Genomic DNA, 21,967 nt, shown 5'->3' on the forward strand with positions numbered 1-21,967 from the left:
CACTGGGGGAGACCGGGGCCAGACTAGGTACCGGAACATGGTGCAACTTATGTTATTCGTGACATCTCCCCCTTCCAACAAGTGTTCGCCCCGAACACTAAAATTCTATATTACAAAATAAATTTCTCGTCTTTCCTTTTTCCATATGAATCTTAAAATTAACCGATGTTGCTTATTTGCTAGAGAGGGTATGGGAAAAACTTTATTCCAAAAATATAAACACTTTTCTCTTAAAACTACTTCTAGATTCCTAGATAATGTTTTCAGCCACAAAAAAATTAATTCTTTCCTTGGGTCACCTTTCAACCTTGTGTTGCGTCTATCTTCTTGCTCTCCATTTTGGCCAAAATTTACGTCAACTGCACATTGTATTGTATACTCCTTTGGGCACCATCATCTAAGTGGAAACGCTTCACCTAGGCTTCATCTCGTAGTGCCGTCTCTTGGCACTGTATTCTCTAAGCGGCAAACTTCATCGCTTAGCTTCACTTCTTCCTACTGTGTCCTTTTGCGTGCTCCTTTAGCACACCTATCATTGGACATGTATACTTCTTCTTAATTAACGTGAGCACATTTGGAGATGCTTCTTCAGCTCGACTTATTAAAAGACTCTGGGTGCACACGGGTGTAAGTAGAACCGTCGTGGCGGGACCCATCTGAAGATGTCAGCTTCTCCAAGACTTGCTGCTTTACTTCCTTAAATGATATGGCAATGCGTTGATAGACGCAACAAGGTCGTCCGGTGGCCACTGAAATAAACAATATATATATATTTTTTAAATTAATAAACAAAGAATCCTATATCAAGTACTTGCACTTGACCTAGTTTTAAATAAACACACGATACTTGCACTATTTTGCTGTCTCAGCAAGGAACCTAGGTCACTGGCTTAGAAAATTGAGACAATGTTATTACTAAACTGCAACTATGCAAATTATATACTTATTTCTACTATACCCAATTACTCAGTTAAATTTTACCTTTACTAAATTAATATAAATTATACTTATTATTGTGCTCATCTGCACTGCATAGACTCTGTTGCTTTAGGGCGTCCTCCAGGTCGCTCTTTACTTTACCCTACTCGATTCGGGCAAATGCGAGTCTGTAAACTGGTCCTTCAAAATCTTCAACATCTTCATTTTTTGGGAGGGTCGTAGCGTCAGGGGTAGAGCTGGGGTGTGACTACTGATATGAAGATCAGTAGTCCGAGATCAAACGAGGCGCCTCCACCATGTCACGTTTAGGGGGTAGCGCAGGAACAGAAACAACAAACGTAGTACAAGCATGACTTCTTTATTCGGCGCTGCATAACTCTTAGTATTGAACACTGTCCAAGAGGGGGTGTGTAGATGCGTGGGTGTGGGGGTATGGGCGTAAGGCCTTCTGAAGTGCCGCCAAGCGGTACCCGCTCGATACGAGCAGGGTGCCCCTATGTCCGACACGCCCAAAGGACTTACTTTAGGTACTGCAACAGGGTAACGAGCCGTCCGGGCACTAGGAAGTTCGGACTGTCGCTCGTGACCTCCCTCTGGGGATGACCCCAGAGTTCGGTGGTCGTCGATGGCTTGAGACGCCGATTAAATACTCGTCTCATGACCCCAATTTGCCGGTCTCGCTGATTCGGCAGTGCACTGGGGGAGACCGGGGCCAGACTAGGTACCGGAACATGGTGCAACTTATGTTATTCGTGACAATATGGTAAGATTGGTAAGTGTTAATAATTTATCAAATTTTGCCAACCAATAATAAAGATAGGGGGAAGAGGAGAATTTATGTAGTGAGGAATTAATGGTGTCATTAATTTGGTCAGGCATCACCATGCTGAGGTAATATTCAGAAGGCGGTCACCAATTTAATTTAGAATTTACGGGCAACATATATATGGGCAGGAAGGTTTACGTGGGGTATCTGAGAACATAAAAATAAGGTGAGAACTTATATCGTTTTTACATTGTACTGGGTATATTCCAAATGTGAAGGACAAGTCTTCGTTTTGCGACAAGGTGAAAGCTACAATGATGATTTTTTGGAATAACATGTAAGGTTAGGTAATTACGGATATGTACAAACATCCTGAACCTGGATCAATCACCTTTTATAGAAAGACAGCCAGTGCACCAATTATCGATCTGAGCTCTGAAGCTAGGTGAGTGTGGCAGTGACTCATGAAAGCTGCTATTTATTATATTGTGGAGACGACTGTTTTATTTCCTCCTTTTGGTATTTTTTTTTTTACTTGTAGAATCTTACAATATCTCAGAAGAAGGCGTTTAGTTGCTGGTCTGACGACTCGGCTTGGAAACTCATATAAATAAATCAGTGACTGGTATATTTGCTCTTTATTTCCCTCCTGAATTTTACCTTAGACATCAATTTCATATTAGTCCCAACTTCCAACATTGAAAACTTACGAACAAAAGAACATAATGTTAAGGCCATTAAGCAATTTAACATCTTATACCTACTTAATGTTTGAATCCACTTAAAACTTTAACAAAATTTCGTTAAAAATAGTTCCAGTACTTACATATATTTTAGTTGAATCGGACCATTTAGAGAATTTCCAACCCAATCAAGTCACTTAACTTAGTTTTCCAACAATTTGGAAAAATTGTATCTGCTAGTGCAGAAATTCCCAAACTTTTTTTTTCATAGATCACTTTAAAAATATTGCTGGTTTTGGTGGTCTCCCTGAAGCTACATATTTATACAATATTTCCAAGATTCAACAAAAAATATGAAGACAAGATTTAACTGAAATTTTGTGTTCCGGCTTACAGCTGAATTCCAACCACGAATTAACAGTTAAAAAAACAGTGAAAATTGATTGATTAATGGTTAATTAACTAACTGATTGTGGTGAAGGTATGCTAACAAAAAAAGTGATTTTATCCAACTTTACTTTCTTTACTTCTATTCACAGCACAAGAAACCAATAGAATCTCGCTTATAAATAAGTTGTTAAAATATATAATAAAATAAGTTGACGAAAACTTTGAACAGATTTTTTTCTAACTTTCTAGCAAAGGATTCTAAGCAGTTAAAAATGCATTTTGGAAAAAGGAAAATTTTCACCCCAAAAAATTGCAAGGGAACCTTCTTACTTTTTTGATCATAAAATTAAGCTTTTTCCAAAATGCATTTTATCTGCTTAGGATCATAAAGTGGTTCATTAGCTACTGCAAAACCGAGTTTTATTAACTATTAACTTTATTATTTTTTAGTAGTTTTATTACCAAATTTTATGTGTCAAGATTTTTCTGACGGTTATTCAACAAAGCGAGAACTCGGTATTGCAGTAGCTAATCAACCACTTTATCAGCAGTTAAAATGCATTTTGGAAAAAGTTGAATTTTATGGTCAAAAAAGCAGAATGTTTACCTTTGCAATTTTTTGGAGTAAAAGCGTTTTTTTTTTCAAAATGCATTTTAACTGTTTAGAATCATAAAGTACATAAAGTAGTTTATTAGTTACTGCAAAATCGAGTTTCAGTTTTATTCAATAACCCGGAATAGTTTTATTATTAATACAAAAATCTTGACACATGGTGAAGGCACTGAAAACAAATTTCTTTCAATTAAATTAAGGCCTGCCCTACGTGTCAATTAAACAGAACACTGTAATTTTGCACGTTATAGTACGGCCGATCGCTAATAGATGGGTGTACACTACTTACAGGAAACCTTAAATTAGATCCAGGAGTTGCGGACAGAGGGCGCCACACGCATTATACCGCGTGTGTCGCCCTCTGCTCGCAATACCTCGAAGCAGTTACCACTAAATTAAAGTTTCCTGTAAATAGTATACACACATCATCTATTGGCGGCTGATTTTACTACAACGCTCGACATTGCAGGGTTCTGTTTAATTGGCAAGTATTGTGCGGGCAACCATTCTTTCAATGCATTCACCATGTGTAAAGATTTCTGTATTGATAATAAAAACTGTGATAAAACTATTCCTAATTATTCAACAAAGCTGAAACCCGGTTTTGCAGTAGCGAATGAACTCATACAACATATGAACCGTATCAAATTTGCTAATGCAATGCTTTGCAAATATTAAGATCAATTTACGTTCCATTATGCTAATCTTAACAATAAAAATATACAAATAAAAATATACAAATTAACATAAAAACTGGTTTCTTCCTGGTGTTGTGTTGTGGGAAGATCAGGTTCCCATGCTTTACAAATATTATTGTTTACTCTACAATTATAATATATAAATTTCAAGTTATACTTACGGTTTTCTTCAATATTAAAAAAAAGGGTTCATTTTCACAGTTTAGATTAAGAGGGAGGGTTGGATGAACTGGATTGGAAATATTAAAGTCAGGAAGAAGAGAGGGTGAACGAGATGGAAGTGGTGGTAAAGGAGGGTTTGGGATGTGTTGTTGGGGAAAAGGAGGATCAAAAAGATTTGGGAAGTTTATGGGAAATTCTTCTTCTTCTTCAGGTGGTACGTCTTGGTTCCATTCTTGTAGTTGGACATCAAAGTTCTCCATAAAATGAACAGCTTGCCTACAAGAACAAAAAGGGATTAAAGTTATCGTTCACAGGAAGATCAGCACACAACAAACCTGAAGAAGTCTTGTAAATTAAATCTACCATCAGCCAACTTGTCCCATGCCTGTGTCAATCGCCTGTCAAATACTTCGTTTCGCTTAGCTACCCTTAGACTCTTCCCTGCTGTTCCAGTTGTTGCAGTTCCAGTATCGCAATATTTTGAAAGTCGATAAGTGTTTCTAAAATAAAATTAAGATTTGAAAAAAGTGCTAGCAGAGGTTCTAAAGACTAATGATAAATTTACAGAATAATTGTAGTAAGTAAGCACAGACGGTCAAATTTGTTAGGTAGGTGGGTAAATTTAAATTTTCACTTAGCAATTTGACATACCGATGGCTTAACCAGAGGAAACACAAACCCACATCAATATTTATCTCCGCGGTTCTACAATCAGGGCATCTCTATTCCAGAGAAACAGTAAAAAACAGCAAAAATTCTACCATGATAATTAATATTAGCTTCAAGTAAATTTTAAGTACATGCCCACCTTTCCTTCAGTTTCAACTTAAAACCAAACCAATAAATATAGCATATTTTTTGGAACCCTGCTTAAAAAAATACCTAATTAAAACCAAAATGCTCTTACCCATCAAATCCCAAATACCCGGATGTCTAACTAGTCTTCCATTCAGTCTTCTGTGGTAGGCTTCCATGACATTATTGGTTCTGTGGCGCTCCCGAAACACGCTGAAATGGTGTGGTGTAACTCGGTCCATCCATTGCCGTCTTATATAAGTTCGTAGATCTTGAAATGCCTCACGCAGTTGTTCATCCTAAAAATAATAGAAATAGAGTCTTCTTGAATAAAAAAGTACAATTTTTTATGCATACCTGTAAAAATTCAAAAGCTTCTTCCATCCTGTCCGCAGGAACAAGCGCTAAGGCGTAGTATTTTCGAAGTAAAGCCATTCCGTGGGGATTTTCTTCCACGGCTCTCATTACTCCTAAGGTCCTCGCTTTCCGCATCACAGCCTGTTTAAGAAATAAGATTATGAATGAACCAGTGAATGAACTTCCATTCATTACCAAGTTAGAGTGGAATAATGATAGAAGAAAACTGTAACGACTGACGTCACACTCCGGCAGCCATTTTGAGTCGGATGAGATTTAGGTTGCGTGTGGTTGTCCCCTTTAATTTAGCTGTAACTGCTTCGAGGAGTTGCGAGCAGATGGCGCCACACGCGGTACTATGCGTGTGGTGCCCTCTGTCCGCAACTCCTGGAAGCAGCTGGATCTAATTTAAGGTTTCCTGTAAGTAGAGTACACCATCTATTAGCGACCGGCCTTACTATAACATGCAAAATTACAGTGTTCTGTTTAATTGCCACGCAGCGCAGCCCTTAATTTAATTGAAGGAAATTTGTTTTAAGAGCCTTCACCATTTGTCAAGATTTATGGATTGATAATAAAACTATTCCGGGTTATTGAATAAAGCTGAAACCCGATTTTGCAGTAACTAATAAACTACTTTATGATTCTAAGCAGTTAAAAATGCATTTTGAAAATAAACCGTTTTTACTCCAAAAATTGCAAGGGTATAACTTTCTGCTTTTTTGACCATAAAATTCAACTTTTTTCAAAATGCATTTCAACTGCTGATAAAGTGGTTGGTTAAATTTGGTAATAAAACTACTAAAAAATAATAAAGATAAGTAACAAAACTCCCTTGCAAATTGTTGGATAACTAAGTTAAGTGACTTGATTTGGTTGGAATTTGGAGATTATTCTGATTCAACTAAAATATATGTAAATACTGGAACTATTTTTAACGAAATTTTGTGAAAGTTTTAAGTGATCATTTTGGGAAAAGTTGAATTTTATGATCAAAAAAGTAGGAAGGTTAACCCTTGCAATTTTTTTGCGGTAAATTATTTTTTTTTTTCAAATGCATTTTTAACTGCTTAGAATCATAAAGCGGTTTATTAGCTACTGCAAAACCGAGTTTCAGCTTTATTGAATTTTTTTATCAATACAGAAATCTTGACACATGGTAAATGCACTGAAAACAAATTACTTTCAATTAAATTAGTGTCAGCACTACGTGTCAATTAAACAGAACACTGCAATTTTGCACGTTATAGTAGGGCCGGTCGCTAATAGATGGGTGTACTCTACTTACAGGAAACCTTAAATTAGATCCAGCTGTTTCCAGGAGTTGTAGAAAGAGGGTGCCACACGCATAGTACCGCGTGTCGCGCCATCTGCTCGCAACTCCTCGCAGCGAGACGGTAGCTACGAGCCTAAATCTCAAGCAGCCTACTGTGCATTGGGCATAAATCTCATCGAACCTACTGTTCGTTTGATGCAACGTTGCCAATTGTAATAATAAAAAGTCTTTGTGATGGTTATTTTTGTAATAATGTGTAATTAATCTAGTATTAATCTTATATTTAGACTTATATTGACAATAACTATTAATATTATTAATAACTATATTGACTTAAATAAGCCATTCTTTGAATATTATTGACGTATTCACATGCAGGGACTTAAAACCAATAAGGATCATGGGAGAGGCTAACTTGGTTAGCAACTTTACTATGATTATTTGGTAACATAAGTTATGTTTCAAAGTTCTATTTTCATTTTATTTATTTGATAATATGCAATGTATATATTTACTTTCTGAAATGATCGATTAACAAACATTAATGGGTTATTTATTCTCAAGAATCCGAACGATACTTACCCCCATTTGCATCGCCGTATTGTAAGCCGAGCTTAAGTTAAGTGTGGGTCAGACTGTGACAGTTTAGGTGAAAAAAGTCACACTCTGAACCACACTTAACTTAAGCTTAGCTTAAAGTAAGACGGTGCAAATGACGGTTATTGAAGTATCTAACTAAGTAATTAAATAAAATGATTTTATAAGTTATAGGTTAGGTTAGTTACGAGCAATATAGTAGATATTGGTATTGGGCTGTTCGGGTTAAGTCTAAATTTTTTAAAAATGTTAGTGCATTTTCTTGAGTATATCATTTGCACTCTCAAGTTATAGGTACATAGTTGACAAAGTGGCATCGTCGCAAACATCCAAGCGCGATCGATATACATAAAAATTTTCGAAGTACACGTTTAGTCGGGGAGATGGCGCTTGGCCAACAGGGGACCTACGCAATGGGGGCGCCATCTTCAACTTAAGTGATAAACTAAATTTACTATACGCGATCTCAGAGACACGTTTTACTATTAATTTACTACCATTTACTATTATATTACGTTTGGCCATGACCTAGTAGTGGCGGACTCTCGGGTAAAATCAATATTTTATAAAGGCTTCCACAGAAGTTCTTGAACCGACACAGATCAGAATGGTGTAACGCCCTGAAAATAATTTTTTCAGCAAAGAAAATTAGTTTTTACCAAAAAACACACGTCAATTTAGTTATCGAAGGGATATTTAAAATCAGTGGGCATGATATTTTAGGTTTTGCCCCCGGTTGCCCCCACTTGAAATTTTTAAATGGCACTTTTAGCTTGTAGCACATTATTTTAAAGGTCTTAAAAACCCCGATTCGTTACTGTTTAACAAATTTGAAAATCAAAATTGAAAAAACTAACAAAGTTTGTTGATTTTGTGTTTTAGTAAAAATTGTGTCATCTTGACCCTATTTCGAGAACGGATTAACCGATTTCAGTTTTTTAAACGGTGATGAATCGGGGTTTTTAAGGGTTTTAAAATAATGTGCTACAAGCTAGGGATGCCATTTAAAAATTTTATCCACTATATAGTTTTAAACTTCCCCCTCGATATCTAAGTTGATGTGTTTTTTTTGGTCACAAGTAATTTTGCTTGCTGAAAAAGGTAGTGAGGGTGTTCATGTGATATATACAGAGGGTGTTCCGCGAGGTAAGGGACAAAATTTTACTACGAGTTCTTTAGGTAAATTCTAGTCGAAAATGTCCTATGAACATGGGTCCGCCAATGCTTCCTTACCAAGATATGATTTTTTTAAATTTAATTTTATTTATTTAAGTATAATCCTGTGTTATTGGGAAAGCTATCAGCCACATCATTAAAAGAGCTAGACTATGCTTACAATGTGAAGGTGGACACTTTGAGCAATTATTGTAAACAGTTATTTTCACAGTAATATAAAAATTTTTTTCTTAAATAAAATTATTTTCCGGCATTATTGTAGTTTTTGGCACAATAACACTATTAAAACTAATTTTCGACTCGAATTTACCTAAAGAACTCATAGTAAAATTTTGTCCCTTACCTCGCGGGACACCCTGTATTTACTAAGTAGTTTTATACCCACAATTGTTTACAGAATAAAGTACCTACCTTTTTTGTTATGAGAGGGAATCACTTAAGAGCAAAAAAAAACTTTTTGATCATAATTCTTACAAAATTTTATTACAAACAACAAACAATAAATAATCATGCATTTTTAATTCAAATATAAAGTAGAAAAATGTATTATATTTATAGACATGCCAATTTATAGTTATTTCGTAATATCATCGATTTTAAAACCTAACCTAACCTAACCTAACCTAACCTAACCTAACCTAACCTAACCTAACCTAACCTAACCTAAGCTAACCTAACCTAACCTAAACTAAACTAACCTAACCTAACCTAACCTAACGTAGATAGAAGTTAAATAAAACAATAAGTTTATTTTTTATTGATATGTATGTTGTATATTATTAGGAGATTAACGTGGGAAAACGGTTTTGATTTTTTTGCGCCTGTACGGTTCATTTAATTATAAAACTTCCTTAATAAAAGTTGTAGAGTGCAACTTCGGCTATCAACCTGTAATTTTTTCAGTACTGTGGGTTTAGTCGTCGCAAAACGCCTCTAAAAATCCGAAAATTTGAATGTCCCGCCGCACGGTAACTATGGCCCGTAAACAAATTTCCGCGCTGCCAACATTTTACAATCATAACAAAGAAATGTCATTTTATCTCTTTGCCAAACTTGTTAATCGAGTTAATTTTTACATACATTTTAACTATTACATACATAAAGCAAAGAAAATGAAACGGAAAGCCGATAAAGATACTTTATTAGAAGCTAGTGGGAATAAATCTACAAAATGTCGTAAGTAAGTTGCACCATAACCTCAAATCAGTATCCCTTCAATAGGTAAATTTGTTTTGCAGCTCATTCCAGGTTGAATGGTTACGTTTTTCAAACAAACGTGGTTTCTAGTTGTTGATAAAAACCACCAATGAATCATCTTCAGGCCCGCAGGTAAAACTTGAACACATTTGAAGTGTATATAAGTGAAAAATCATGGAACACAGACCATAGTCAAAGTGGATAAAAAATCACCTCCCACATGGATTTTTTTCAGTACAATGAGGAGTCTTCAAAAATGGGTAGATATAAAACATAAACTATTATTAAATCCAGCTGTCTTGCACTCCTTCTATTTTCTCAGGCTTGTAAACAATAATGGACTAGTCAACTAGTGGTCTGTGGTTTGATTAAGAAAGGACAAAATGTGCTTAACTTTTAGTTGTACCCACTTTTCCCCACAACCAATTATTGCAAATAAAAACGATTTTTACACTGAAAGTTTGTATTTATTGATTCACACTTCAACTTGCAGAGTCCCTACATACAGTTTGGTGAAGAGCTTTGAACAGATGGCAAAAAACAAACAGTGGTAAAAAGTTCTAGAAAGCTCAGAGATAAAATCCTAACTTAGCATAACAGCTAACAGCACCTAGTGACTCATAACACTAACTGATTAAGCCATCTTCAAGTTTGGCTAAAATCATTCACTAATAAATGTAAGCTGTCTGCTTAAGGTCCCACTCTTACTTAGGGCCCCATTTTTATTCCTGTTATAGGAAGATTTATTGTAATACTTGTTCAAGAGACATCATCACATCATATGTTTAAGACATCTAAGATACCTTAACTTGTAAATCTAGGAAAAATAATCTGATCAGTGATTCCAAAAAATCCCTTTATTTACATACAACATAGGTACAACAAACAAAACAGTTATGTTGGTTGAACTTAAACACATGAACAAAAGAAAACACAACACAAAAGTCACTAAACCAGATAATTTTGAAAGTGATGATTCCACGAGATTAACCAACCCAATTTTTGAATGTTCTGACAGGTTTTGTCCACTACTGTAACTGTGATTCTCCTACAAATCTATTTGAATAGTTATTATAGTTTACTTATGATACTAAAAGTACCTACCTAATTCACCTGTTTAGAAAGTCCAAATTCTGATGTAGGTTGTGGATGTGGCAAGTCCAACAAAGTTTGAACAGTGATATCTACCCATTTATGAAAACATGTCACTCTACTGAAAAAAAAAGAACAATATAGGAGGTGGTTTTATGTGCTAATTCAACTTGGTTCAACTATGGTCTGTGTTCCATGATTTTTCACTTATCAACACTTCAAATGTGTTCAAGTTTTACTTCCAGGCCTGAAGATGATTGATGGTTTGTATCAACAACTAGAAACCACGTTTGCTTGAAAAACTAGCTGGAATGAGCTGCAAAACAAATTTATCTATTGAAGGGATACTGATTTGAGGTTATGGTGCGACTTACTTTCTTAGGACATTTTGTAGATTTATCCCCACTAGCTAAAATGATAAACTGTAAGACTGGTTTTGTAATAGTGATGTTAGTCTGTGTTTAACAAGTTACCTATTATTATTATAGGTATATACATATGTATATTCTGCACTAATAATTTATCACCTGCTTGCAAATGTTAATAAAACTATATTACATTATAATATTATACATAGGATACAAAAAATTTAAGCTGATTTTTAAAACCACTAGAATAAAAATTAATGAATGGTTGAACTTTCCTGTTTACTTTATAGGGTAAGAAATAGGAATAATAAAAAAAGTTTATTTTAAAAATTATTGTTTTGTCAGTAGTTTTATAAATCCATGACCTTATAAATACCTACTTATAATATATAATTTTGTCTTTGTCAATAATGCATACTAAATAATAAATAACATAATAATTGGAAACCACTTTTTTACAGACATTCTCAAATGAGAGAATCAGATAAAAAATATAATGATTGAAATATGAAAGTTATCCGGGCTTGCTTATAACCCGTGGTCCATTGGCGGCTTATAAGCCCGGATAACTTTCATATTTCAGTTTTGACCGGCCGTGAAAGCCTTCATAGTCTAATATAATGATTTTATGAAAGATATATGAGTAATGAAAATAAAGCCATATAAATCAAGGGCAAATGCTTGAATATAAAGAGAAAAATCAAGTTGAAATTATTACATTGATCTGGTGTAGGTTGGTAAGAAAGACTATAATGTCTCTGGAGAATTTTCTACAATATGTTTTCAACTCTCATGGATGAAGAAATGAAATTCTATGAGTTAGAATGAGCCAAACCACAATTGGAAGTATTCTGTTATTATTTAATTAACGCACTAATCACACCAAATGCACAGCACATGCATATTTCACATTACACATATTCCACATACATTGCCAAAAGTCTGTGACTGTGACAAAACCAAGGCGAAATAGGTTCAAATATTATTGCATACTTGCAAGCCCCATTCTATCAATGAGCTTCACCTCCATTCATTATTTTCGAATCAGATTATGAATGAACGAGTGAATGAACTTCCAATCATTATCAAGTTAGAGTGGAATAATAATAGAAGAAAACTGTAATAGTTTACAGTTTTTTTTTGCTGCAATATTGTCGACAAACAGATCAATTTACAGTTTCCTTCTGTAGCGACTGACGTCACACTCCGGCAGCCATTTTGAGTCGGATGAGATTTAGGTCGCGTGTGGTTGTCCCCTCGCAGCAGTTACAGCTAAATTAAAGTTTCCTGTAAATAGTCTACACCCATCTATTGGCGGCTGATGTTACTGCAACGCTCAAAATTGCAGTGTTCTGTTTAATTGGCAAGTGGGGCGGGCAACCATTTTACCAGGCATTCACCATGTGTCAAGATTTCTGTATTGATAATAAAAACTATGATAAAAATATTTCCGGTTATTCAATAAAGCTGAAACTCGGTTTTTCAGTAGCTAATGAACCACCTTATGATCCTAGAGAGTTAAAATGCATTATGGAAAAAGTTGAATTTCATGATCAAAAAAGTAGGAAGGTTATACCACATATACCCTTGCAATTTTTTGCGGTATTTTTTTCCAAATGCATTTTTAACAGCTTAGAACCATGAAGTGGATTATTAGCTACTGCAAAACCGAGTTTTAGCTTTATTGAATAACCGGAAATAGTTTTATCACAGTTTTTATTATCAATACAGAAATCTTGATACATGGTGAAGGCCTGAAAAAATGGTTGCCCACACCACTTGCTAATTAAACAGAACACTGCAATTTTGTGCGTTGTAGTAACATCAGCCGCCAATAGATGGGTGTAAACTATTTACAGGAAACTTTAATTTATCTGTAACTGCTTCGAGGAGTTGCGAGCAGATGGCGCCACACGCGGTACTATGCGTGTGGCGCCCTCTGTCCGCAACTCCTGGAAGCAGCTGGATCTAATTTAAGGTTTCCTGTAAGTAGAGTACACCATCTATTAGCGACCGGCCTTACTATAGCATGCAAAATTACAGTGTTCTGTTTAATTGCCACGCAGCGCAGCCCTTAATTTAATTGAAGGAAATTTGTTTTAAGGGCCTTCACCATTTGTCAAGATACATGATTACTGATAATTAAACTATTCCTGGTTATTCAAGAAGCTGAAACCCGGTTTTGCAGTAGCTAATAAAGCACTTTATGATTCTAAGCAGTTAAAAATGAATTTGGAAAAAGTTTAATTATATGATCAAAAAAGTAGGAAGGTTATACCCTTGCAATTTTGTGCGGTAAATTTTGTATTTTTTTTTCAAAAGCATTTAGCCCACGATGTATAAGGGGGGTCGCTCTGTTTTGCTGATTCTAGGATGAGTGATGAATACTATTTTAAAATAGCCTATAGTTACTAATACTGACAGATGACAGAAAAGGAAAAGAAAAATTTGACAGTTGACATTATTGACAAGTGACTAGTTGACAACATTCGACAAAAACAGTGTTGCCAACCGTAGCGGAATTCCGCTACTGTAGCGGATTTTCGATCTATGTAGCGGCGTAGCGGCAGAATTAACATATTGTAGCTTAAGTAGCGGAAATTTAAATATATTCAGACAGTAAAAATAAAGCAGTGGTATGTATACAGTTAAACGTAAATCTGCAGTTTTACCAAAAAAATTTACTATTTAAACTAGGTATTGAAGTTAAACTGAACAAATAAAACTAATTCTCAAATAAAATACCATTTAATCGCGCTTAGGCTACTTTTTTTTTGGTTGTAGCGGAGTTTTGGCAAATGTAGCGGAATATTGAATAGCCGGTAGCGGCAAAGAACGTGAAACGGTTGGCAACACTGGACAAAAACAAACAAGCCTTTTTAAATTAAATTTTACTGATTAGTGATTGATTATTCGGTTTTAAAAGAAAAACAATCATGTCCTTCAACTCAGATTCAGATTTGGAAGTAAAAGTACGCAAAGGTAACCCTTACATCATTACACAGTAACCTATTCTAACCTAAGTGTTTCAGCCACTGAAAGAATATCTGAAAACATGCATATTGTAGCTAATGAGCCTTCTCTAGCTTTCTACAGACTTCAGCAGCACGTTAGGAAAGCCCTAAATCCCATGGTTGAACTAAGAGCTGATGTGGAAAAGCTACATTCTGAACTACAAGGGCATTGCTATGACATGGAATATGCAGCAGGGTTAGTATAGTAAGTTGTTTTTAATCCTGACACAAAATTAATATTGGTATGCTTCTAGAGCCTTGAAATCAATGAAGAATGCTGGAGAAAGCTTTGATAACATAAGAGAGAGCTTAAAAAATGCAATTTTTTTAAAACAACAACTGAAATACGAGGAATCAAGAAGAAAAAAAGTTGACTCTGGTTCAGTATATAAAAGATTCTCTGCTCATATCACCTTAGATTTACCTGAACTCCCTGAACTGTCTGATGTGGTTAGGGAAACTGCAAATCGGGTTGAAAGTATGATGAGCAAAGCTACACATTCAACAAACAGCTAGTGAATTATATAGAAGGAATACAGCATAATGTGATATATTTAGTTTAATTTAAAATAACTCTATGTTTGTTTCTTTTTTTTTTTTTATGTTCTTTGACTCTCAAGTGTGAATTTTTGTAATTTAATCTAATTTTAGTCAGTGGGTATTTGGATGTAATTAGCTATAACTTTTAAAAACAGTTCTCATTGAGACAGTGGGCTGAAAATAGCAATTGAAAATAAAAATATCTCTTCTTAATAGTTATTTTTAATTATTGCTTATTTTTCCATTTAAGGACACACAGTAACAAATTTTTTACATTTTCATACATTTAGCTGGTGTTAAACTTCAGGGCTCAGGAGTTGCCTTTGCCAGGATTAAAGTGAGCAATATAAGATTCATTTGGTCTAGAAGCTATGGTCTACTTTCTCTATAACTGGAAGTCACTTTTGACTTTGATATTTTGGTTGAACACTGTTCATTCTACTCTCAAATTTTCTGATAAGGTTATTAGAAAACCTTCATTCCCAGCAAGACACATTTTGTTAATAAATCTTAAAGGTCTTCCTTGTTATAAATGATCAAATTAAAATTGCAAACTAATATTTCGACCTAGATTTGTCATTTTCAATACTACTTTCGCAATAAAGGTCTCAATTTATTGGCACCTATACATCCACTGGACAATTAAAAAAATCTTGACCACGACCTTAACACCTACGATGTTTGTTATGGTCGATTTTCCGACCTTTATACTGTTTTATAGCCTTGACTGTTACTCATAATTGTAAAGGTTAGTAATTAAATCGTTCTCATCTATAGTACTTTTCAAAAAAAACAGTATGAAATCAAAAACAATTTGTCAGGTTATTGCATATGATACAGAGGGTTATGTATAAGATATGATCGCTCAATAGCACACAGGTAAAAAAAACAAAACTTGTCTTATTTACAGATTTATCTCAATTAAACTAGTAAAACATTGTATTTTATATTATTATTATTTTTTTTAAACATTAGGAATCGATCATCAGCTGTTGGAGCTAAAAGGGGTTAAAGTAAACAACCACATAAATTATTTATTTCTTTCAGTTTCCGGGAATGGAAATAATTTCAAAAAATAAAATTGCATATTGAATTAAAATTCTTACTAGGAATACCACCTGCGTCAAATGACGGAATTAAAGTATTATGTTCTAATTTCGCGTAAGATAACTTCCAGTTTATTAGACAAAGCTCCATAACAGAGCTGATTAGAACAAGTTGATGAAAACGGAAATTGAGTTCCTGCAGTTAAATTCCTTCTTCAGTCAATAACAATGAAATTAGGTTAAAAATAGTGGATGTCCTTAGGATCTATTTTTGCTTTACCATTACTCCTTATAAGGACAAACTCCATAGGTGAGTTGTAATTTGTTTGAAACAAGTCTCGACCCTAACAACCTTCAATTGTTTGATAAAACATGCCCTAAACATATCAAAATGGCTTAAAATTGGGTAATATATACTGGGTGGTTTATTTAAAAATGTGCAAGCAATATGTACATTAGTTTGGAATGAATCGTAAACCACCTAATTACTAGCTTAGAGTTGAATGACAACGAATTGCTACTTACCTGACCTACTAATTATAAAAATAATTCAGGCAATTACCTTACGGTAACCAAAACAACTAAAAATCCCAGAAATACAGAAAAACCCGAGGATCACTAATTAAGAACAAACTATACGAAGGTTAATGTCAGTTTACCTAGCGGAACGGGAGATAAAATAAATAATGATATACAAAATTGATGAGCGCCAACGTCATGTGTGACTTCCGGATCCACTACCAAATTATAGAAAACACGACAAAATCTACGTTTAGGATTTTCTCCTCATTGGGGATTTAAAAAAAACCTTCGGCCAAATCTTGAATATCTTTCAAGAACAACAAGCATATCAAAAGTGGGGATTTTCGTATATCTATATACAGAACGCGATATTGGTAATAAGACAAGTTTACTTCCGAAAAAGTGTGAAACAACAACTACTGGTCCGCTTGACTATTAATTTAAAATGATTTTTAAATTCTTGATTTTCATTGGAATTGCTGCACAATGTTTGGCTTTACCATACAAATCCACTGGTAAGATAAACTGTTGAAGAAATACACTAAAATTTTAAATTCAGTTCAAAAACTTCTTGTCATATAGTTTTTTTGAATAGCAGTGGTACATATAAAACATTATTTTCAGAAGTGAGGTTACCCAGGTCTGCCAACCCTCATCATTTCAAGAAATTTGGAGGTGGTAGTCCGATTATAATTGGTATTATTAAGGGTGGACATGGGGGTGGATATGGAGGTGGTTACGGCGGTGGTCACGGCTATGAACATGGAGGCCACGGAGGAGGTTATGGAGGTTACCCAGTTGGAAGTTACAATGGCGGGGGATATGGAGGACAAGCTCAAGCACAGGCTCAAGGTACCTAACTAAATAAGAAATGCACATATTAGTACAAATTATTTAATAAAAAACTTACTAAAAAGAGTTTTGAAAAGTGTCAATATTACCAAGAAATACTAAAGAATTTCATAAACATAATTTTTGCAGTTAGTATAGAAAAAAATAACTGCAACTATGTGTTATTTAAGTTTGAAAACTAAATCTGTATAGTCTATTGTAAACAATTTCTAGCTCAAGCAGGAGCAGCTGGTGGTCATGGAGGGTCAGGAGCTCAAGCTCAAGCACAAGCTCAATCAGCCTCTTTTGGATTTGGACCTTTTTCTGCAAGCTTCTCACAAGCTCAAGCTCAGGCACAAGCTAATGGTGGCGGTGGAGATGTGTAAGTTACTTAATATATATTATGTTCACGTTAACTAATTTAACACGTATTTCAGTTTTTAAATTAAGAAGAAGAACACCACCAAAAAACTAAATTTAGTCATTACTTTTGTATTTATTTATGTGATATATTAATAAATCTTTTTACTGTTTTGATGAGTGTGTCATATGAAAAAAATCAAGGTAAAATGGAAAATTAGCTAACTCCATTGAGCGACAACGCAAATGCGACTATTAAGTCAAAAGACGGGTAATATTGTCACGATCTAAATTTTGAGTTGTACTCAAGTTAAACTCAAAGTTTTAATAACAAAATCAACGTTTATTCAAAGCGAGAGAGATTAGATTATTACTATAAATGTAAACATAAAAACGTGAAATTAACGTTCAAAACTAGTCATGTGCTGACCAAAAATGGCCAGTTGAATGACGTGAATGACCTGAAAAAAGTGACGTTAAAGTGACCTCTCAATGTCTCGGACCAATGACGACATAAATAGAACGTGAAATTTACGTTAGGAAAGCGACGTCTAACCATGTCTAACCATCGTATGATAATAATTAATATTAATACAAAAAAAATGACTCCTAGATCTAGACTTATTAATAGAAAGTTTGTCTTTACCTAACTTTATTCTACGACTTAAAACACAAAAGGGAACTGTACCGTAATTACATCTCTACTAAAGATGACACTTTGAAACGAAAACTTAACAGAAACATAAAAATACTAATAGACCAATACAAACAGGACAAATGGTTAAACGCATGTCAAGAAATTGAAAAAGACAAAGGAAAATCTTACTGCACAAAAATTAAAAAACATCACAATACAAAAAAACAAGTGCTGTCGGTAGAATAGAGAAGGACCGAACTGAACTTTATACAAACCAAGATAAAGCAGATGCATTTGCCGAACGCTTCCAAAGAGCATTTAAAACTTCAACAAACTCTAACTTTGATGAAGATAATTGGGACTGCATCGGGAAAATGCAACATCACAAACAAGACTCTAAAAAATCTCCAGAGACTCATCAACTAATACTAACACAGATGAACAAAAAATGGACTAGACAACACACAAGTACAAAACTACAGGCTTATTACACTACTACTGGTACTAAGCAAAATTTTCGAACATTCAACAAAATTTGATCGGTGAGCATATACCACCATACCAATTTGGTTTTAAACCAAACCATTCGACCATACATCTACTTTTCATATTAACAAATAACTTACAAACTACACATTTAGATAACAAAAGATTAGCATGCTTATTTATGGATATCAACAAAGCGTTTGACAGTGTCTGGCATAAAGGACAATTGTATAAACTACATGAGCTTAAGATACCAAAATATCTACTTCACTATTAAAAACTTGACAATTAGAGGTATAGAGGTGGGGTAAGATAATTGTTCGAATACCAGAGAACCAAACTTTTCTTAAGCTAGGATTAAAGTACGACAGTGCAAATGGTGGTAAACGAACCAGTACCATTACATTTAAAAAGGATACACAGACAATAAACGCCAATATAAAACTAAATGGATTTTTTTAGAAGTTCAATTTCTTTTGGATTTTATAATTGTGCGTCAAAACTGCAGTTAACGCATTTGATTACACTGATGATCACAGAATATTTTAGCGTGGAGAGGTATACACATTTAGCCTTTACTGGAAAAATGAACCTAAAACGCCAGATTTCCTGTTTTTCCGGCACTATTACATCTAAACAGGGTGGGAAATAAAAATAAAACAAACATGAAGATATTCAATATTAATTTACTAAATAAAAATATTCATATTTTAAACTTAATAATATTTAATTTATTGTATATACAATCAAATTGCGAAAAAACAGCAATAATAATCAACAATAATAATAAAAATATGGGTTGATGGAAACAAAATTCACCATTTTGTGCGTATGTCGCTGTAAAAAACTATCCGGAAAATGTGGGTTACTCAATCCTGGGACCAAATAAAAAGGATTTGAGAATTATATGAGCAAAATTGATTCTTATTAAGAGACAATTTTAAGAGTGCCTCTATGTTTCTAAAATTAATCATTTTATATATCCGTAGGTCAAAGAACTGATAGCACCCAATGTAGAGTTATAAAAACAAAAACATGAGCTTTATAAACTGACAAATAAATGTATTTTATATTACCTACCTATTTGACACGTTTGGCAATACAGAAGTCCACAATTTTCACACCCTGTACAATGGAAATTGTTTGACCAAAATTTGCGTTTAATTTTATTTTTTTAGCAATATTTATGAAAAATTTCCACAAAAAACAAAAAAATTTACTAATATCACAATCACAAAATTATATTATAGATATCAACGTCGGTAAACATGCATCACTGTCTCTGACTTTGTTCCATTATCTTGTAAATTTGTAAATTGAAGTGAGTGTAATGTAGTTTCAGAAGGAATATTGCAGATGAGGCAAATTTTTGGCACCGTGTAAGTTTTAGTTGATCCCATGACATGTTGTTGATTTGTTTATCATTGGAAATATTCTATGAGAAAATATATTTTAAAAACTTTAACTTCTAATTCACTAAAGTTAACCGACTAGAAGGCACAATGTTTAAATGACAGCTCCAAGTATAAAGTTACAGTAATAATTGAAAAATCAGTCTAGTAGTACGTAAGTACGTACTCTGACTTACTACTACAATACAGTGGCCATTAAACAGCTCCTTGGGGATTTAGAAGTGAGATTATGTAAATAGTAACTAAGTACTGTAAATAGTGTCCAGAAAAACCATGAATATGATTATGTGTGGGAAATCCCTGTTACAAAGAGACTCAAATCATTATCAAAAATTGTGTTTTTTTATATATATCAAAATCTTATATCGTATATCTTTAAACATGTGGTAAAATGTGGAAATACCGATTTTCCTATAAGAAGTGAAAATTTTACTTTGCCATTAAAAAGAGCAGATAATAATAAAATTTTAATAAAACCTGTTAGCATATAATAGTTAAGTAGTGATGAAAATAGAAGAGAAAAGATAATATGCTAATTTGAAGTAAATACCTGGTTTATGCGATGAAATAGTTACGCTTATTACGAGGTAAAGGGTGTCCAAGTTAATATGTTAATACTTTTTTTTCAAAAATGTAGAATCTGAAAGCTTGTTTATATTATAAAAAAATCAAAATATACACAAATTTTACCTTCTCGTCGTTAAAAGAAACGTTCTGTGTACCTATTATGGTAGTGTAAAATAATATTGAAAAACAATTTGAAAAAAAGGTCATACATGGAAGTTTACAGAATGTAAGATCATTTGATAATTAGTCACATTACCTCTTTAGCTGATTTATTACGTAACATTCGCTCTATGCAGTTTTAACTCAATCTGTAATTGATTGTTTTATCAAATCAGTCAACTTAAGCTAGGCCACGTGACTTAAATTTCAAGCCACTAACCGACAACAACTGTCACGTAATCTTGAAAGGACAATTTTAAATTTAAAGTAATATGGGCATTTGCAAAGTTTGACAGTCATCTGACCTATTATAATTAACCCTCTAAAGGCCGTATGCACCACTAGACATTTTGAGGGTTTAAATTTAAATCAAGTGTAGACTGTGGATGTCTACTAGGCATGCACTAGAAAGAAAATCACAGTCTAAAGTCAAACTTTCAAAATTACTGTGATTGCATACGTCCGTAAGTGTTCGGAATGTACGCTGGATGTAGACAAAAAAGATTGAGGCCAATTTTACGATGAACAAACGTTTTTTGTGTGAATAAGCTAAAACTGTTAAAAATCTATTGATGGGCACTATGTAAATGTCAGATAGCTTGCAATAGCTCCTAAGATCTGAAAGTAATGACCATAGGAAACTAATTTCAAATTTTAAAACTGTTTTCAAACCTAAAATTATTTGCTTAAATTAAGGTTGAAATTGTTGTCACGTGTCGTGCAAAAGTCGATACTTTTTTATAAATCGTCTCTAATAATGGAAGTTTCAAATTTAAACTAATTACAGAATGAGAAAAACGTTCGTCCTTCTTACGTCTACACAATAAACTAATTGAAGAGCAAGAAGCTGTAATGGACCCTGTAGAAAAATTATCATTAAATTGCCTTTCACTGACATGAAACACAAGAGACAGTGATGCATTAACAACAACTCATAAATTTCTGAAACGAAACAAATCTGGAAAGTTGCTTTTTTATTTTTGGCAACGTTAGAGAAACAATCCATATACGATAGAAAACTACGCGTTACTAATAATTTTAGTCTTCCTTGGACCAGAAGAATGATTTAGGCACTTGGTAATGTGGTTGATAGAACGTTGTGATGCTATAATTGCTGAGGGCTGGATTGTCCACCGCGGCTTTTTATTTGACGTTCATGTTGCAGGAGTTGATGAGCGGCACGGTCCATCTCTTCCTGAGTCATGTCTAGTGCTTCTTGCATCTCCTTGGATGTATTTCTTACAAAGTCTGGATCGCAGTATTTTCCTAGTTAAATTGAAAAAG

The 21,967-nt window shown here is 34.0% G+C and overlaps 4 protein-coding genes and 2 long non-coding RNA genes across 10 annotated transcripts in view; 3 read left to right on the forward strand and 3 right to left on the reverse strand.

Moving 5' to 3' along the window:
- Positions 1–2,324: 2,324 nt before the first annotated feature.
- Positions 2,325–5,755, reverse strand: LOC145739216 (uncharacterized). Its single transcript, XM_081994651.1, is given in 7 exon segments — positions 2,325–4,190; positions 4,251–4,527; positions 4,587–4,683; positions 4,686–4,751; positions 5,159–5,345; positions 5,404–5,544; positions 5,599–5,755. Coding segments are annotated over 6 exon segments (855 nt in total). The 5' UTR covers positions 5,539–5,544; positions 5,599–5,755; the 3' UTR covers positions 2,325–4,097.
- A 3,705-nt stretch (positions 5,756–9,460) lies between these two features.
- On the forward strand, positions 9,461–10,108 carry LOC145738800 (uncharacterized). 2 transcript variants are annotated; one of them, XR_014180867.1, is made up of 3 exons: positions 9,461–9,628; positions 9,691–9,909; positions 9,972–10,108. It is a non-coding gene; the product is annotated as an uncharacterized LOC145738800 (long non-coding RNA). The 2 variants fall into 2 exon arrangements; XR_014180866.1 differs by having other exon boundaries at positions 9,465–9,632.
- A 404-nt stretch (positions 10,109–10,512) lies between these two features.
- LOC145738799 (uncharacterized) lies at positions 10,513–12,368 on the reverse strand. Its single transcript, XR_014180865.1, has 3 exons — positions 11,116–12,368; positions 10,754–11,057; positions 10,513–10,705 (listed from the first exon to the last, which is right to left on the reverse strand). It is a non-coding gene; the product is annotated as an uncharacterized LOC145738799 (long non-coding RNA).
- A 1,213-nt stretch (positions 12,369–13,581) lies between these two features.
- LOC145738842 (BLOC-1-related complex subunit 8 homolog) lies at positions 13,582–14,876 on the forward strand. 2 transcript variants are annotated; one of them, XM_081993936.1, is made up of 4 exons: positions 13,582–13,600; positions 13,968–14,091; positions 14,142–14,319; positions 14,378–14,876. In XM_081993936.1, exons 2-4 carry the CDS (start codon positions 14,046–14,048, stop codon positions 14,637–14,639), a joined length of 486 nt encoding a protein of 161 aa, XP_081850062.1. In that variant the 5' UTR covers positions 13,582–13,600; positions 13,968–14,045; the 3' UTR covers positions 14,640–14,876. The 2 variants fall into 2 exon arrangements, with proteins under 2 accessions (XP_081850062.1, XP_081850064.1); XM_081993938.1 differs by lacking the exon at positions 13,582–13,600 and having other exon boundaries at positions 13,963–14,081.
- Positions 14,877–16,378: 1,502 nt separating this feature from the next.
- On the forward strand, positions 16,379–17,597 carry LOC145738843 (uncharacterized). 2 transcript variants are annotated; one of them, XM_081993940.1, is made up of 4 exons: positions 16,379–16,746; positions 16,859–17,083; positions 17,297–17,444; positions 17,500–17,597. In XM_081993940.1, exons 1-4 carry the CDS (start codon positions 16,677–16,679, stop codon positions 17,504–17,506), a joined length of 450 nt encoding a protein of 149 aa, XP_081850066.1. In that variant the 5' UTR covers positions 16,379–16,676; the 3' UTR covers positions 17,507–17,597. The 2 variants fall into 2 exon arrangements, with proteins under 2 accessions (XP_081850066.1, XP_081850065.1); XM_081993939.1 differs by having other exon boundaries at positions 16,405–16,746; positions 16,856–17,083.
- A 1,616-nt stretch (positions 17,598–19,213) lies between these two features.
- Positions 19,214–21,967, reverse strand: part of LOC145738597 (muscle calcium channel subunit alpha-1-like) — a 69,959-nt gene continuing 67,205 nt past the window's right edge. For both annotated transcript variants that reach the window (XM_081993461.1, XM_081993460.1), the window contains exon 30: positions 19,214–21,949. In XM_081993461.1, coding sequence (XP_081849587.1) covers positions 21,789–21,949 — 161 coding nt within the window. In that variant the 3' untranslated portion in view covers positions 19,214–21,788. The remainder of the gene's footprint in view (positions 21,950–21,967) is intronic.

This window comes from Ips typographus, linkage group LG16 (genome assembly GCF_016097725.1).
Source record: "Ips typographus isolate SLU linkage group LG16, UJ_Ityp_2.0, whole genome shotgun sequence".
NCBI classification, from domain to species: domain Eukaryota; kingdom Metazoa; phylum Arthropoda; class Insecta; order Coleoptera; family Curculionidae; genus Ips; species Ips typographus.

What these genes read in the sequence shown, in the direction of transcription:
- LOC145738842 (XM_081993936.1), top strand. Translation starts at nt 14,046, where the DNA reads ATGTCCTTCAACTCAGATTCAGATTTGGAAGTAAAAGTACGCAAAG. An exon ending in GGAAGTAAAAGTACGCAAAG is followed by an intron (nt 14,092 to 14,141) that starts GTAACCCTTACA and finishes TAAGTGTTTCAG; the next exon opens with CCACTGAAAGAATATCTGAA. An exon ending in GACATGGAATATGCAGCAGG is followed by an intron (nt 14,320 to 14,377) that starts GTTAGTATAGTA and finishes GTATGCTTCTAG; the next exon opens with AGCCTTGAAATCAATGAAGA.
- LOC145738843 (XM_081993939.1), top strand. Translation starts at nt 16,677, where the DNA reads ATGATTTTTAAATTCTTGATTTTCATTGGAATTGCTGCACAATGTTTG. An exon ending in TTTACCATACAAATCCACTG is followed by an intron (nt 16,747 to 16,855) that starts GTAAGATAAACT and finishes CATTATTTTCAG; the next exon opens with AAGTGAGGTTACCCAGGTCT. An exon ending in AGCTCAAGCACAGGCTCAAG is followed by an intron (nt 17,084 to 17,296) that starts GTACCTAACTAA and finishes AACAATTTCTAG; the next exon opens with CTCAAGCAGGAGCAGCTGGT.